This window comes from Melozone crissalis, unplaced genomic scaffold (genome assembly GCF_028551555.1).
Source record: "Melozone crissalis strain CALT ecotype California unplaced genomic scaffold, PUWL_Pcris_2 ptg000016l_1, whole genome shotgun sequence".
In the NCBI taxonomy this organism is placed as follows: domain Eukaryota; kingdom Metazoa; phylum Chordata; class Aves; order Passeriformes; family Passerellidae; genus Melozone; species Melozone crissalis.
In genome coordinates, this window is record NW_026535794.1 from 50,676,248 (window position 1) to 50,693,922 (window position 17,675).

Sequence of the window (17,675 nt, forward strand, 5' to 3'; positions counted from 1 at the left end):
TACTCTATCAGTAGATGATCAAACCGGAGGATGTACACCTCTTATCATCACTCAGCGTGGAAACCAGAGACTGCAACAAAAAACTCCCAATGCTTTTCATGGAAACATCTAGTCCTGATACAGTTAGCATCTGGTAAGAATCTTGTCAAACTTTTTACACCTACAGCCAGAGATTACAGTGATGAGTTTTGCCATCATTTATAGAAGCATAGTAATGATAATGATAATGATGCTGCCAAGAGCGCCCAAGAGAAGCACAGATGTGGAGAGATATTATTATGCAATCTGTATTACTGCTCATCTACATAAACTTAGTTGAATAATCCAAGTTGCCACATTTACCATAAATTAAAGAAGAATACTGATATTATAAATGAAATGGTAAGCCATTATATGTGTATTTTTATAGACAAAATTTCTCAGATCACATCATACTTCTGTAGCAAAAGGTCTTTTGAGCAGACAGCCATAATTTCCCATGGAGTGTCTCCAAAGTTACCCCTTTCCAACTGAGTTTCTACCCAGGAATAAGCAGAAGGAAACCAGAGAACTCACGATCTCCTTGGCAGCGCACGGGACCCACGGACACCTTGGCTTCAGACCCAGGCCGGTCGAGGTCTCCAACCACCACCTGGCTGACTGGTAGGTGCTCTTTGTAGGACAACATCCCACTGTCTTTCCTCCTGAATTACAGAGACACAAAAGGAAAGCAATTGTGAAGCCTATGAAATTATTTTCCTTGATCTAAGCACCAAACGAACAGGTATGCAACAATTGCATGCAACTCAAACCTCATTTTAGTTAGCAAGACCACAAAAATTCAATTTATAGTCATGTCTTTGAGCTCCTCATTTCAACTGCAGCAAGTAACCCAGTGCTTTTTTCATGCTTAGACCAAATCACTGTGCACAGTTGCAATATTTTTCCTTTATTATTTCAAGAGATGAACCCAACTGGCATAGAGTGTTCTTTCTTCCAAATAGAAAATGAAATAAGCAATATTTAATGGGGTACTTTGTCTCTCAGCTGGTTTGCCTCTGTGGGGTTTTTTGGTTGCAATATTTGTTTTTGTTGGCTTGTATTCTTTGTTTTGTTCTGTTTGTGTTTTTATTTGGTTTTTTTTATATAAACGCACACATAAAAGGCTAAATTAACCACACAGGAAAAAATGCCCTATATAGAGTGTTAAGATTATAAATTTTTGACAAAAAAGAAAGAAAGAGGAAAAAAACAAATCATCTATTTCTCTCTCTTTTTCCCCCTCTTTCTTTTTTAGCTTTATCCTGCCATGTAATTGGGTATCTAAAGTAAGGAACTTTTTGATCTAAAAAAAAAATCAATTCCTTTGTTCAAAAATATCACAGGATTAAGGATGAACTCAGTATCTAGAAAAGTTAACTGAACCACACAATATGACTATAACTGAGAACTTGTAATGATTTCAGGAAAATGAAAGCCTTTTTCATCTCTAACTTGGATGAGTCCAAGATCGTACTCATTATATTGCTAATAACTGGGCAGCACAGCAGGGATCTGCATGATCTCTGGTAATGTTCAGAGTCTTACAGCAGGACAGCACTGTTTTCCTGTAGCATCACCCTGCCATCACCCTTATTTGGTCCATCTGAAGAGATGGAAACCAAAACATTCTTTTAAAAAGGAGCACAACTGAATTAGTTAAGAAAATAGCCATCACATTTTCGAACAACAGCTCACTGGAACTAAGTCTCTTCTCTGTGATGAAGAGACTAATTAGAGATTTAATTAGCAGAGTTTTCCAAATAGCAGGTGACTGTTTTACTTAATCTGTGTGTTCTTCCCCTTCAGAAAACTTGCTCCTTTGTGTAATGTGACTCTCTGAGTTGCTGAGATCATTAGCCCTCTTTGGCTGGACACAGCTGCAGCAGGTGCTCTGTCGGTGAGGCTGCTACAGGACATTGATAGAAAGGGAGGAAAATGGAGAGCAGGAGCCCTGGCAGGCTGCTCCTGCACATTGTGATCATCCCCAGATCGCCATGCCCTTTACAAAGCATCCTTTTCATCAATTTGGAGACAAGTAGTATAGGAAAAGAAAGATTAAAGGACTTTCCACTTAAGAAAGAAAAAAGTGAATAACAAAGGCAGGTATGCAGACCTAATCTTTGTCACTGCTAAAGACTGCATCCTTGGGACCCACTCTCTTCTAATAGAGGATAAATGTAGGTCATCACTTTACTCTTTATGAGGTTTTCCTCTGAGACTGGCTTTCTCTCCTGATTTTTACTCTTTCAAAGAACATTTTAAAGTCGGACATATCCATTTAAAATAATTCTTTGAAGAGTGGTAAAAGAAAACTATTGGCATTTCTGTTCTTTCTTTCTTTCCTTCCTTCCTTTCTTTCTTTCTTTCTTTCTTTCTTTCTTTCTTTCTTTCTTTCTTTCTTTCTTTCTTTCTTTCTTTCTTTCTTTCTTTCTTTCTTTCTTTCTTTCTTTCTTTCTTTCTTTCTTTCTCTCCTCTTTCACAAAACCAGCTAATATTTCAGCTCCAAATAAGGGTGTGAGAGGGCGGCAGTTTTCCTGTGACCCATAGCTTTCACTTTCTTTGAAGGAAATAGAAAGGAGCAGTAACAATTTTCTCCCTCTTTGCTGATAATTTTTTACTCCTTTTAATATTTTATTTATGCACTTAGTGATATGGTCACTTTAAAGTGTTGCCATGACAATAATTATTAGAGTTCTTTTCAGAAATAGCCTTATTTTCTGGTCATCACTTACTTGTGTCATCATTGTAGCATTTTCCCCCCGTACTGAAACTATTGAGGACTGGGAGTGTTGAACTAAGAGTTGAGAGAGGTGAATTGCCTTTTCACCAGCAGAACCTGGGTAGTTCTTTCCCTCTTAACAAAAATGGGATAATGATGATTTTTGGGCCACTCATGCGCAAATAAGACAAATAGACTTAGAGACTGAATGGCTCTGTTAAGCTTTTCTAACATACTTGTAGTTCCTCTGGACATACTAATCAGTGCTGACAAAATCAAAAAAGTTTTAAACTCAAGACTGATTATTATGCTTGACTTTGTACAACACACTTAGAAATAATCACAGCTCAAACACTCAATTCCTGCAAGTGATAATGCTTCTGACGGTATTTAAAGACTTTGCACATTACTAGGGTGGAGAAAGTCTCTGAAGTTTTTCCTCACCAAAGAAAATCCCCTCAAGAGAATAAAGATTGAATTCAGAGAGTGTCATATTCCTATTAATAGCCAAATGGGAGATGAATGAATCTGATCAAATCCTGTAATTATTACCAGGAGATATTGATGAAATCTCAGTGTAATTTTCTATTCCTAATTTCTTTTCCTATATATAACAGTCTGCAAAGTGCTTCAGGGTGCCTTTGAATGAAAGTAGCAGATATTAGTGTGAGATTTATCATTGTTTTGATTATGATCATCTACTTACTCTTTATAAGCATTCAGTAGTATGTAAAAAAGAAATGCATTTTATATGTATCAGTAAATGACATATTCAAAGTAATGATAAGATCCTGTATCATTAATAATTTGTTTATATAACGATTTAATGCAACCAGACTACTGCTACTGGAGTAATTAATTTTCTCTGATTTTGTTAGACATCACTTAATTATCAGCCCAGCCATACAAAATAAAACAAGTAAGAATGTACTACAGGTAGGAATGGACTCAGTTTTAAAAGATATGGTTTCATGACTTGAGGAACTGAAGTTATTTTGATAATACAAATAAAACACCTACTGGACTGAAAATGAAGTGCTAAGCACATATAATTTGGTGATTAGCAGTGGTTTGAAGAATGCAAACTCCAAAGTATGACAGTTTCAAAGGTATATAATTTTCCACCTCTCACAAGACCCAGGTTTTACTATGTGAGCACCTCTGTATAAATCCCTGCATTTCCATAATCTGAGGGAGGTATAAAGCAGTTTAGTCCACTTAGGATCTGCAAACCAGTGCCTGTAAAAACATTGTGAAGGGCACAGGCATACTAAATGCTGGTATTTTCTCTCATCCAAAAATATCTGGCAAGTATTTTATTTATATTAAAACTGCTAAGCAGAATGAATATTACAGACAATTTAATGAACAATGCAACTTTGGCAGCAAATGTAATAATATGGAAGTGAGTTACTTGGAAATAAACAAGATATAATTAACAGGATTAAAAACAGGGCAAACAAAAACTAGGATTGAAGCAAAACTAATGAAAAAAATTTTGATAAAATTTAGCTAACTTTTTAATAGTCATGTTATGGAGCATTAAAGCCACACTTTCGGATTCACCCTACACCCAGGGCTCTGCCCTTTGGAATTATAAACTGCAGACCTTATACTCTAGGACAAAAGTTTTTATTTGCACTGGGTTTTGCTGTTTTCAGGTATCCTTACAGTTCTTTTGTCCCTTTCCCACATGTCTTGTCACGTCAGATGCCCTTATATGTTAAGTTGGAGCTAATGACTCACCCTTGATTTGTCTGACAAGGGGTATTATGGAAAATTCCTCATTACTGTACAGGATCATAAAAACTGACAGAAGGTCATAACTCAATTTAAGTTTTTTCAATACTCTGGCATTGGACAGGATAAGATCCTTGGAAATACATGGCTCCTGAAAGCAAAAGAAGGGGCTTTTACAGTTAAGACTGATCTTAAGGCAATTAAGCTTTTCTAAAATGCATAAAATATTTTTACTTTTGAGGCCACTCACCTCCTGAAAGTCTAAACAATTTGATCAAAGATCATCTAATCCCAGCCCCCAAATTACTGACATGAATCCCTACTTTGACTTCTATTAGTAAAGATGAATTTTGCCAAAGACACGAGGCTTATGGTGCAGCATTCACAAGTAATCCTGGTTTAGAAATTACAAAGGATTGAGTTGACTAGATTAAATTAATTTAAGGGGAGATACACTGAGAAATTGGTCAGAAATATGTCTCATTAAAAAAAATCCATCAGGAAGGGGACTGAGAGACTTGACACTGGTTCTACAGATTCTCTTGCCTGAAAGGACTTCTTGACTTGCCTTTCAAATAGGAATTTGTAAGAAAGTGAATAACCAGAGAGAAAGGTGAATAATAGAGAGAGAAAATGGGGCTCTGCTTTCTTTTGAACAATATGGAATCAGTTTCCAGTGAAAATCTTCCTGTTCTCAGTATTTGCTCATATTCCAAAAGACCATTTGAGACAGAAAGTTTCTTCAAGCAGAGTGGCACCTCTTAAAATCTTAATTTCTTTAGTGCTGTGTTGAAGCAATGAAGGAAATGTATGGATTCTCTTCTTTTGAGGTCCAGCAACTCTTCTGACTTGACTTTGAATTTTTCTTATTTCTATACTGAGATATTTTTAGAATGAAATCTAGGAATCCTACCATGCTCTAACTGATCTTTGCATCTGTCAACAATTTAATCAATTTTATGTTGGGTTTCAATTTTTTTAAAGTACGTCAGGGAACATATGTGGCATTTCCTTTAGAAGAAAGGCTAAATTGGGATGTCCCTTTCACCTTGGGTAATTACAGAGACAAGATTACTTGGGATTCAGCTGAAGCCAAGAAAAGAAACTTCTGTGAATGTCAAGCTGGAAATGGATTATATGGGATTTTTTAAAGGAAAAATTGACATTGGAAAGGGCAATATGTTGCTCAAATATTTTTTTCCTGTTAGTTCAATCTCATTTGGCATTTTAAAATCAGTATTATTTGTTCTCAAAATATTTCAAAATCAGAAAATTATTTTTAAAAAGAGTAGTTTATGAAAATATTAAAAGTATCCCACAATTAACAATGTCCCAAATGTTTTCTACTCATCCTAAAGTTTTAAATGCTTTGTTTTATGACAGAAATGAGAAAACTCTCCTCTGAACAGGTCTAATCAATTGAAGAACAATAAAATAATGCCCCATTCAGCTACTCAACATGCCCCAGGAAGTGAAAGTCTTTCTTCGTATATCACTTTGACAAAGAGAAACCTACATTTCTTCCATGATCTCCTCACAGATGCTGAACTTTTCTATGGAACAGCAGGCTACTGTAGCTCTGAAGGAAGAAAATAATGAAGAACTCTACTATTTTCACTTGTTTAAAAACTACCTAATTTAAAACACCAAGAATTTTAATTACACTTCTCTATATCTGAATGCATTACAGTGATGGTAATATTTTAATGTATAAACACTAGAATATTTTTAATATTTTTAATATCTACACTACCCAAAGTACTGTTGGAAGCTCTGTGCAGATAAATGATGAATTCTTTGCTGCATCTATTCTACTAACCACAAGTCTTTGGATCACATCCTATCAAACTATCAGACCAAACGTACTTCTGGCAGGATATTTAGGGCACAAGGATCTGTATTGGAAGAAATATTAAAAATCTCAGAGCAGCAGCTCAGAGGCTTCATTTCTCTGAGTTCTTGACAACTTTGACAGTTTTATTTTGTATGACTGAAAGAGCTAAATAAAAATAATTGACTATGGCATGACAAAATAACAGATGGCTATAGTTAATGCTGACTTCAGCCCCTATATGCCAGTTGAGTTCAATACTGTACTGAAGTGCATAACTTTGTGTTGAATTTGGTCCAGAAAACTGAAAGAAGTATGGTACTTACTGCATCCAGAAAATGTCAGTAAAACCCAATTGTATGAGCATCTACCACTACTCCTACCCTCCCACTGGCACTTCCTGCAGTGTTCATCCTCACAGGGCTTCTATACATATCCCTCGTACAAAACTGAAACCAACCTATGGCAGGTGCATTGGGAATATATGGATGCTGTGACTTAGCTCATGTCTTGAGTTGCTTGTATAACTTTGACATAAAATATTTTGAGAAAAGGTTTATACTGGCATGAAGTGCTTGATTAGATAACCTCACAAAATCTCCATATGTATGATAAGAGTGACCAAAAGAGTAGGCAATGAAGCAGGTGAGGGGTCTGGAGCACAAGTCCTATGAGGAGCAGCTGAAGGAGCTGGGTTTGTTTAGCCTGGAGAAGACTCAGGAGAGACTTTATCACTCTCTACAACTACCTGAGAGTAGGCTGTAGAAAACTGGAGGTTGGCATTTTCTCCCAAGTAACAAGGACAAGAGGAAATGGCCTCCAGTTACATCAAAAGAGGCTTAGATTGGAAAAAATCACAGATTTTTCTGTTTGAATGACAGAAAATTTAAGTTACTTGCTAGACATCACATAGAAAAAAGCATACCATGACCCCTCTTTTAAATAATAATCTGAATAGCCAATAAAAAGACAAAATATAGGAGAAGAAGTAATGTCACATATTCTTAAAATTCCATGTTACTATTTGACTATGTATTTTCTTTCTGTAGAGGCCCCTACCGCATCTGTACTGATTTTTAAGAAAACTTGGTTATTTGAGCCTATTTTCCAGTGAGCTCTCTCCATTCTACCTGACCTCAAAGTTTAATTGTTCCAACCACAACATCTTATTTTCTGTATCTATAATCAGTTCACATTCCTTAAATACTGTATTTCAAGGGTATTGCACACAATCTGTGTCTCCTCAAAAGATCTCAGTTTCAGTCCTTAGAGGCAAATATCCCATTGTACTTTAATTTTGTCCCCAGTCTCAGCCCCAGAAGATTGCTTCCCATTTTACTTTCATGAGTGAGTGGAAGAAGGCAAATCCCCAGCAGTGATTCTTCTTTCAAGGTGGCACTTACCCCATCAGGACAGATGATCAGTTTTATTTAACCTTTCTTACATAGCACACAGCTTGTACATCTGTAGCTCTTTTCTCCTCACAAGGATTTCTTAACCTACTGCTGTTTGAAGCTGTAGGTTCAGTGATCCTACAAATTATTAATTTTTCTTTCTCCTTATCTAATAAGTAGAGAAGTTGTTTATAACTGAAAACCTATTAGTAAAAGTAATCTAAAAATGAATTCTGCATCAGGACTGTGATTTTTTGATGTTGTTGTAATAATTTGTTAGACCTATGAAAGGTAAACCCTTTAAATGATCCAGTGAGTAGATGAGGAATAAACAGCTATTTAAAACATGCCAAAGTCAAATGCAAGAATAAATTTGTAACAACTGTCACTAAACAAACACTCTACCAAAATGAAACCTTAAAAGATTATCTACAAATTGTGCTATAAACAAAATGAATTATGTTTCTGTGTCTACTGAGGAAGGAAAGTGGGGTCTATTATCATGAAAGCACTCTAGTTAGAAGAAGAATTAAATATCCCACTACAAAACATTTTAAATGTACACACATTCATCAGAAATAATTATCTGAAACTGAATGCTCCAAGATATTCAAGCACATTTAAAGCAATGGTGCAGCATAGAGGTAATTAACAGATGTCTGTATTCATTATGTAAACACTTTGCTATCAAACACAAGCAAAACTAGGATACTTTCCCTCTGCTAGTAAACATGCACATATATCTCTTAGAATTGATTTAATTTCAATTAGATTCCTGTTTTAGTGCTTTTGCAAAAAAGATGGATGACCTTGGTTTCAAGTGATATGCAAATTTATCCGTAGGTTAATTTCTTCCTTACCTTTTTGTGTTTTTGTGATATCATTACCTCTTGTCTGTGGGTGTGCAAATCTCCACACACAGTGGAGAAACTGGAGAAATGAGAAAGGGTACTACACAAGGTACCTACTGAAGTTTTAAAAAAATTGTAATTCCTGCAATGTGTTCAGCTGTGTCAGCTCCAGAGGCAGCTGGGATTCTGCAGGACTGTACACAGAGATTCTCTCACTGCATTTACACAAAGCATTATGAGAAAACTGAGGGACAGAGATTAGGATTTGAGCCACAGAAAAGTCATGGTATGCCACATAGTCTGCTAAATATTAGGCCAAATGCAGATGCCCTTGTTTAGAAAAATCTGTTTTGCTGCACTGACTGTAGAATGTCAAGCATTTGTTTAGCATTTTGTTGATCACACTTATACAGGATTAGTGACCTATTCATTAGCCAGATTGCTCCACTTTATTGCTCTGGTGGGTTTCCATTATCCTTTCTGTTAGCCTTTGAGCTCAACTTTCCTTACATTACATATCATCACTTTTTTCCTCAACAAAAGACTGGCACAAACTTAGCAGAACTCACCATTCATTTCCTAACACAATTCCTTTCAAGCTCAGCCTGTCTCTTCCTAGCACAATACTGCATGAACTCCCCCAAGAGTTTTTCTACCAATTCTGCTGTGACAGCTCTGACTGCATGGACTGAAACGGCTCTGGGCCACAGGTTTCTAACAACACGTGACAATATGGTCATGAACAAAGGAGGATGATGGTGAAGTGAGTGAGATCCCCCCTCCCTCTATCTCTAAGAATGGAGCTTTTCAGGACTCCAAGCAATTCTGGGTAGATTTTATGGGGAAGCTGACCCTGAAGCAATCAAGTTGTGCTTCTCTGGTATTTCAGACTGTGACATTTTTTACCAGCGTAAGGTGAAGACAGAAATTAAAATAAAATATAATATAGGCAAAAAAGCCTAGGGCTCACAGTATTCACAGAGGGTGCACTGAGAGCCTTGCACATGCTGAGATGCATTTCAGTGGCTGAGTATATGTTAATTTGCCAGCTGCTGATGCATCTTTCCTCACAGCTTAAATGTAGCTTACTGCAGATGCTTCTCACCTTAGAGACAAACCTATGAGACAAATGTTGTCTCATGGACGTAGGGATACCAAGAAATCTATCAGGTCTACCTATAGCAAAGTCTATGCATGTAATGAAAGAGAGGTTGCAGCTCTCTGCTACTGCACATGTGTTGCAGCCACATCATCTAATGTCCTGCAGAATCTAAACATGTTTGTACTAGTTTAATCCAAGAGGGACCTAATTATCTTTACAGTAGCTCCTGTGGTGTTGTTTTGGTTTTGTGAGCAAACCAGTCCAACACAGGGATGGTTTTGCTATTGATCAGCAGTGCTTACAGGGTCAAGGCCTTTCCTGCTTCTCACATCATCATGTAGAGGAAGAAGGTGAGATATTTGGGATGATGGCATTTGTCTTCCCAAGCAGTCTTTACACATGATGGAGCCCTGCTTTCCTGGGGATAACTGAAGACCTGCTTGCCCATGGGAAGTGGTGAATGAATTCCTTACTTACTTTGCTTTGCTCAAGCTTGCAGCTTTTGCTTTATCTGGTAAACTGTCTCTACTGCATTCCAAAAGATTTTGGACTTTCTCTCGTTCATCCCAGTGAGGGGCTCTGAGCAAACTGCTGTGTGGAGCTTAACAGCCTGCTTAGGAAGAATTTGTCTGTTCTTCCCCAATACTCTTATCTAAAAGCTATTCCAGAATGACATTCTTCATTGAAAATATTACATGGTGAACAGTACTTGCAGCATCCATTTATAGACCTGTTTTCCATGTCTATGTTAAATCTTTTTCTGAATCTGTGTCTGCTTGCTCAGCCTCCTTTGGCAGCCAGTTCCAGGAGTTCACTAATGCAAAGTAGTACATTTTCCCCTTTGTTTAAATCAGGTCTCATCCCAGATAGCAGGTTGGTACCAGCTTTTGCTGTGTTTTAGCTCTGCTTGTGTGCACTGTGTAACAGTGTACTACTGCATGTGAACTTCCCTTTGTTTCTTTTCCTTTGGCAAAAGACAAGAACTGTTTCCATGTGTATGTAACAATACTCCTGTTCCTTCTAAGGAAGGGCACAAAGGGCACAAACCCAAGGATACAAAACAGAAATGGGGTCAGCAAGGAAATTATGTTCACATTATCTAACAAAACACCCAGTCATGGAATGGTTGGGATGGGAAAGGGCTTCCAGGGAACATCTAGTCTGACCCCCTCCTTAGCATTCCAGAAAGGTGTGAGTTTATAGTTTTAAAAGATGTTTTTCTTTAAAAAAAACCCCCCTGTTTACAAAAAATAATAATCTGCTTTAAGATTATAGAGGAGTCACTGATAACAAAGCAACAAAGCCTGGAAGTTTGCTGATACATTCTTCAGCTGTATCAGTATAATTAATACTAAATTTACATGATTTTTTCAAGATTATGAGGAATTTGGAAGCATTAATATATGAAAAGTGGAAACTGAAATTAGCTAAGAATCATGAGGCGGTAGGTCCTACAAGTTTTCAAGTAATTCACTGGAAAATTCTCAAGAAAGCTGAATAAGCACGGAAGTTAAGTAAAAGCAGGTTGAGCCTTTTTGTCTTCATTGTGCAACTAAATGAAAGTTACACCTAGAGATATAATCATCAATATGTCCATTTCCCCCTACAACCTGAACTATTTCAGTCACGCATTATGTTTCTCACCTATAAATAAGTGTTTATATTTATAAACATATAAATATATGTTTATATATTTATAAACATAAATATATGTTTGTGCTCCATATAAAAAATCTCAAAAGACTGAATCAGCATAAATATTGTATGTAGTAAAAGAAAAGATTGGCACATGCATTCAGAAAACACACAACTTATTCAGCAACTGAAGCTGAACCACTACTGTGATAATGAAAGCAAAAAGAAAATCATGTTTTGCCTACATATTGGTTCCTTATAGTATATATTTCATCATGTTTTGTAGATGGCAAGAGCAAAACTAACATTGAGTCAGAGAAGAAACAGACCCTGAATTTTACAAAGAACTGCAGCTTGTTCAGACTGCCTACCTGTGGAAAGTGAATCCACTCATAATTCACCACAAGAGCATTGAATTTGTCTAGGAAACAAAACCAGCTGGCAGAAAGAGAAGAAGTTTCCAGATGTTATTCTTTCTCCTGTTTACTGAGGGTTTTTTTTTGTTTGTTTGATGGTTTTGTGTATTTTTTTTCATGTGGAGTTTTTTTGCCTATTGTTTTGTTCCATCCCAACAAATAAATATATTTTGAATCAAAGAATTTTCTTAACTTGTCTCAGTATCTCTTTCAAAATACTGAAAATTAAAAAAAACCAAGGACTTTATAACCAATCATAAGATTGTTGCATCATTTTGCAACTAAATGAGGCCCCCCTAAATTTCAGGAAATGTACATAAGCCAGAAACAGCACATCATTTCACAAATATTAGCAGACAATAACTGGAAGATCCCAGTATTATCAAGCCTAACCCCTGCAAGCCCTGCAACTGGGCGCTTCACTATTCAGCTTGGACAGCCTATTGGATATACTGGAGTAAAAAATTATTCCTTACCAATTTCCTATAAATGAAAGAAGAAATAAAAATTTGAAGCATGCACTAGTAGTGTAACTTTCAGTGTCTTTAGTTCAGACTTTTTATCCTCTTTATAATCATAGTGCTCTTCTGTGGCAATAGGAGAGAAAGCGGATTCTTTAAAAAGTTGTTAGAAATATCTGCTTTATTCAGCAACAGCTGGTTTAAATCAAATATTCCAGTCTTTGAAAAGGTGCCTGTCATCCTTACATCACCACATTATATCATGACAGTGGTCAAACACTGGCACAGGTTCTCCAGAGGGGTGCTGGGATGATCATCCTTGGAGGTGTTCTGGGCTCAAACAGACACAGTCCTCAGCCAGTTTGATTCCACCATCCCTGAGCAGCAGGACAGACTACAAGGGCTCAGGAGGCCACTTCCAGGCTGAATTACTCTGTGATCTGATGAGTGTGTGTACGTAGAGATGAGTATGGACAAGACCTGAGCGCTCTCAAAGAGTCTCCAAAATTATCTGTCTTTACCAAAAGTACTTAATAAACTTTTGTTGCCATGCTCATTTTCTTCAATGATTATCTCAGTTCTTAACCTTAGAGTTAAGCAGGTCAATGTCTATCTTCATTCTAAACATAATTTTGCTTTTGTTCAGCTTTCAGAACAGAAGACGACACTTTTTGCTGTTTATAATTTAGGTTTGTTCTGCTTCACAGTCATGACATATAATTGATCAGTTATTAATAAAAATAATAATAATAATAGTGATGATAATAATAAAAGGTAATAGTCAATATTTCTCAGCTTTCTGTTCACATTTGTCATCTTCTATCCGCTGTCTTGGTTCAAGAGATTTCCATCAGTTGATGTTATCTAAGTTGTTGGTTTTTCAAGGTCCTTAAATGAACATATCAGTTTTCTGTTTATAATGTCAGAGATTAATAATTTATTTTTTTCTGGGTTTTCAGCTTTTTTATTGAATGAAATGGTAGCAAAACATAAGGTCAGTTTTAAGAACATGATTTGTAAGTGCGCTGTGTAAATCAGGAGTTTGGTTTTGATTCCTGAATCTTATGAAAGACTTTAAACATTTCAAATGCAATTTTGTTTCAGGAAAAGGTATCTTAGATTTGACATAAGATACTTGAATTATTTTTTTTTTCCAAAGTGCTTTAGCTGAACAGATGAACTCTTGACCAGTAAATGTTATTATGACATTTTATGTAATATTCAGCAAATAAATGGTTTTAGATATGTGATTACATGTTTAGTAGACAGCATTTTAAACCTTTTCATAGAAATAATACCTACAAATCTGTTTGTGATTTTACATTGCCGAGAAAAAAATTGTGCATCAGAGATACAGGTTTTGTATTTACTGTATTTTTTAATTACATTTTTAACACTGTCAGCAGATTTTAGTTTATTAACTTTATATCTACCTGCTTGTTTGAAATCTTGTTTTTTCTTCCTTTTCATTTTGCTTCGCTTTCTCTTTAATAATAAATAAATATATATATACTTAAGTACTTCCTTAAAGGAAATTGTATAACTTAAACAACAGCCCTAAGTCATTACTCACAGAAGATTTTATTTCCCTAATCTACATTTAGCATAATCCTGTAATCACCTTCCACTTGACCAAAAGTTGAGCAAAATATAGTATTTGTGATAAAGGAATTCCAATAAGTAACTGTCCTGAGATATTGGTTTAGATAGAATAATTTCTTCCTAGTAAACCACTTGTTTTTCAGCAAAATATGAAAAAAAAGTGCCATTTGAATTCTATGAACAAGCTGGCTCATATAGACACACTTCTGCTGTAAAGAATCCATGTAGCATTTTAATTTCAGTTTAATAAGTGTTGAAAAATAACTTGAGATAAAAATGCAACAAATTACCTTAGACCTGATTTACTAAGTCTCCACTGCACACTCAGACAGCTCTTAGAAACTTTGCGGGGTCTCCAGGGAGTGTAATTTATACTAATAATTTTCATAAGTATAGCATTCAGCATGTGAACAGGAGGCAGGGAAAAGAAAAAGAGCTGGAGGAGGGGTGGGGGAGAGGGTTGGGGGATGCAAAGAGATTTGCAGCTAGGACAAAACATCTAGCCATAATTAGAGAAAAGTAGAAATTTTGAATGCTTAAGGCAAACCAGGAGGGAAACATGAATGGTGACCAAGATAAACCCACACCTAGTCCATGACATTAATACAGTTTATAGAATTTAAGCTTTTTCTACAAGCCTAACTACAGATACAGACAAAAAAAGGGAAACAGTCTCCCTTTTCTCTAGGTGTTAGAACCATTGCCTTTTTTTGCTCAATTTCCAGACTTTATGCAAGGTTACTTGATTGCTTTGAGTGTTTTTCACAGACAGTGTAACTCAACTTCCTCTTTAGAGTAAAATAATGCATTATGTATATAACGATCATTCCCAGGCAAACACAATGCTACAGGTGAGTCTTGTCTTTTTTTATTTTCTGTTTTTTTATCAGTTCTTTTGCAGAGGTAAGAATCTGCTGGACAAAATGAGAAAAAGACAAGAAAAAATTCTTCCTTCAAATGCTGAGGTTTTGCAACTACCTCAGTGATGAACTGACAGGATATTTTGATCAATTGCTCTGAAGACAATATTCCCATTAAGTCTGGTACAAAAGAAATATCACAAGGGCTTATGAGTTCTCTCTTCCCCAAGATCCCCAACTCTCCCCCCTATATGATTACTTCCATTCTTCCCTTTATATCTGTATATCTATCTGCATATCTGTACATCAATCTTTGTATATAATCTATATATGTATATATCTATATAGCTATATATCCATATATCTATCTATTTATATCTCCTGGTACACCAAAGAACAAGCAGTGAAAACAGATATATCTTTTGTTTACTCTGGAGGCACCTTCAGCTTGATGGACTCCCTTGTGATTGTTTCAGCTAAAATATGACTGCTAATAGTAATAACAGCTAATCATGTGCTGCAGTCTTCATCTACCTTATAACAGAGCTTATCATATATTTCAGATGTCTTTGCATCTGACTGCACTGATTCAGAAATAAAAAAGTCAGGGGAGTTCTACAATTTAAGAAGAAAAGCACCCTCTTCAAGACTTGAGCAGTGTCAGGTACAGAGTAAAATACATTGGGCTGGTCTGCACTGGAGTGATTTCATCTTCATAGCATGGCACTGAGGGCAAAGTTATTAGTCTTTAAGTTAGCCCATAAATAAAAGGTGGAGAAGGAGAAAATAATTGGCAGCTGAAAGTTCTGCAGTGCACAATGCTCAATGTACTCTGCCCTTACCTGACAAGCTGTGACAGTAAGGTCATTTGCTTTGAAGCTGGGACTACAAGCTTTTCATTCAGATTAAAAAGTCTGCATCTGTCTGTGCAAAACATAGAAGTCATTTTTGTTTTTGCTACTTGATTTGTCACTCACACTAATAATGAAGTTTAATAACAAAAAGTATACAAATGTGCTGGGAATTATGTTCCCAACGTCTGCATGGTAGAATTAAAAATCATATACATCTGCCTTTTCATGTAATAATTCATAACCCTCTCAGAAATTTCTTAGAATGCCCTGAGAAAGACAGGACACTTTTAATAACAAAAAAGATATGCCAGAGAATAACAATTACAAATACCTAATTCTGATAGTTTTCTTTTCAGTGCCGCTGTTAAATGATTCTTTAATTTAAAAAGACCTGGATGACACCATCTGTCTTTGACTAGCTGGAACTGAAGACAAGAAAACCTGAACAGCAACACTCAGAAGTGAGGTTGGCAGCAGGATGAACACTCACTTTTTGTCTGACAATAATTTACAGAGTAAATTAATAAACAGGGATAATGTCTTGTCATCACTCTCTCCTCTAAGTTTATTCATTACTGCTAGCACTGAGAAATGAATGAACTTGAAGTCAAAAAGGAATCCTTCTCATCCTTAGGAGGTTGTTAGAGCTTGACCATTTGCACATTTACAGCAAGGTAAAAGACTCTGCTCATGATGCATGAGGCAGTACAGAATCCTGTTTCCTCATTCATGGTTTTGTATTGATTACAGGAACAAAATCATCGTACACAGGACTGAGTAAGAAAGGGGTATTTTAACAAAGACAAGACACGTTGCCAAAGAGTTATTTCATGTCATATCAATGCCCACATTTTCCTGTGTTTTTAGATTTGGAGAATGTTAAGACTTTGTTCCTCACATGTCTGGTCACTGCCATGAGCCAGAAATCTTGGGGGAAAGGTTTTCCCTATTCCCAGTGAGTAGGATGATAGCTCAAGTCCAAGCAGGACCAGCTTGTTATAAATGAGGACTTAATCAAGTCCCCAAGGTGAATAAAACACAAGTAAAATTTGAAAATTTCATGATTCATTGAATCTTGAAACTCCTAAACTCCTCAATCTGTATCAGTTCAGGCTGGAAATCTGTCATTTCCTGTGAGCTACATACCATGGCTGTTGTCAGTATTGCATGGAACATCTCCAAAAGAGAAAGAGCAATCCATGGGATCCTTGGTTTGTCTGGATCCTGGACTAGAGCTGCAGCTCATTAGAAACATAATACAAGCTTTAGGGGCAATTCCAGACACCAAATCCTTCCAAGCCAACATGAAAGCAATAGCCTGAAAACTTACTGTGAAAGAGGTGCTATGCCCTTCATTGGTCCTTGAATTAAATTTTAAATCACTCAAATCAGTTTTATGTAAGCATTTATGGTAGTGAATACACAGCACTGAGGAATGAAAGAGTCGTTGTTTTTTGTTTGTAGACAGCCTTGCATAACAAAATCCTGGATTTTGGCCAGAATCCTGTGGTGGTACTAAGGCACAAGGAGAGGAGAGTTTGAAAGGTGGTACTCAGCACATTTGTAGCATGAACAGGAGTTCCACTTCAAAATTTCCATCTCCCAAACTTTTAATATGTCATTATCAGTAACAAAATCATTCAGACTTATCTTGTGGAAGAAGTAAAAAAAGAAGAAGGCATAAAGGACAAACACAAGATGTATATAGTTTTGTAAATAAAAACATAGAACAGGTTATAAAAATAAGAGGATGGAATTTATTTAAGGAAGATTTCACATTTTTCAGCATGCAAACTCTGTTTCAATGTTGCATACCAGTTACATTTGATGAGCACAGCTGAGAAGTATAGGACAGAGAGCAGCCTATTAAATATCCAGTCACTTGACCCTCTTCCCTACTGGAGTAGTTTTAATGGCCAAATTGTAACTAGAAGGGATGAACTTCATGGCTTCTGGCTATCAGCTTGTCTGTTGGTGAAAGTTTCAGCTCAAATACAAAATTCACATGGAAAAAAGTACTACCTAAGTATATTTCCTAAGGTTTCAATGCTTGGCTTTCTGTCTTTAGTGTCCCTCTTCATGCAAATTATTTATTCTGTGCCATTACATGCTGTCAAAGTGCTAAATTTTGACTTTATATATTTATGGAAATATATAACATTGGGTGTCAATGTCAATGTGCAAAGGAA

At 36.2% G+C, this 17,675-nt stretch overlaps 1 protein-coding gene across 1 annotated transcript in view; it reads right to left on the minus strand.

The window, feature by feature from the left end:
- The window catches only part of CNTNAP2 (contactin associated protein 2), a 1,011,078-nt gene that overhangs the window by 159,469 nt on the left and 833,934 nt on the right, over positions 1–17,675 (minus strand). The window contains exon 15 of the mRNA XM_054274302.1: positions 556–683. Within this exon, the coding sequence (XP_054130277.1) occupies positions 556–683 (128 nt within the window). The remainder of the gene's footprint in view (positions 1–555; positions 684–17,675) is intronic.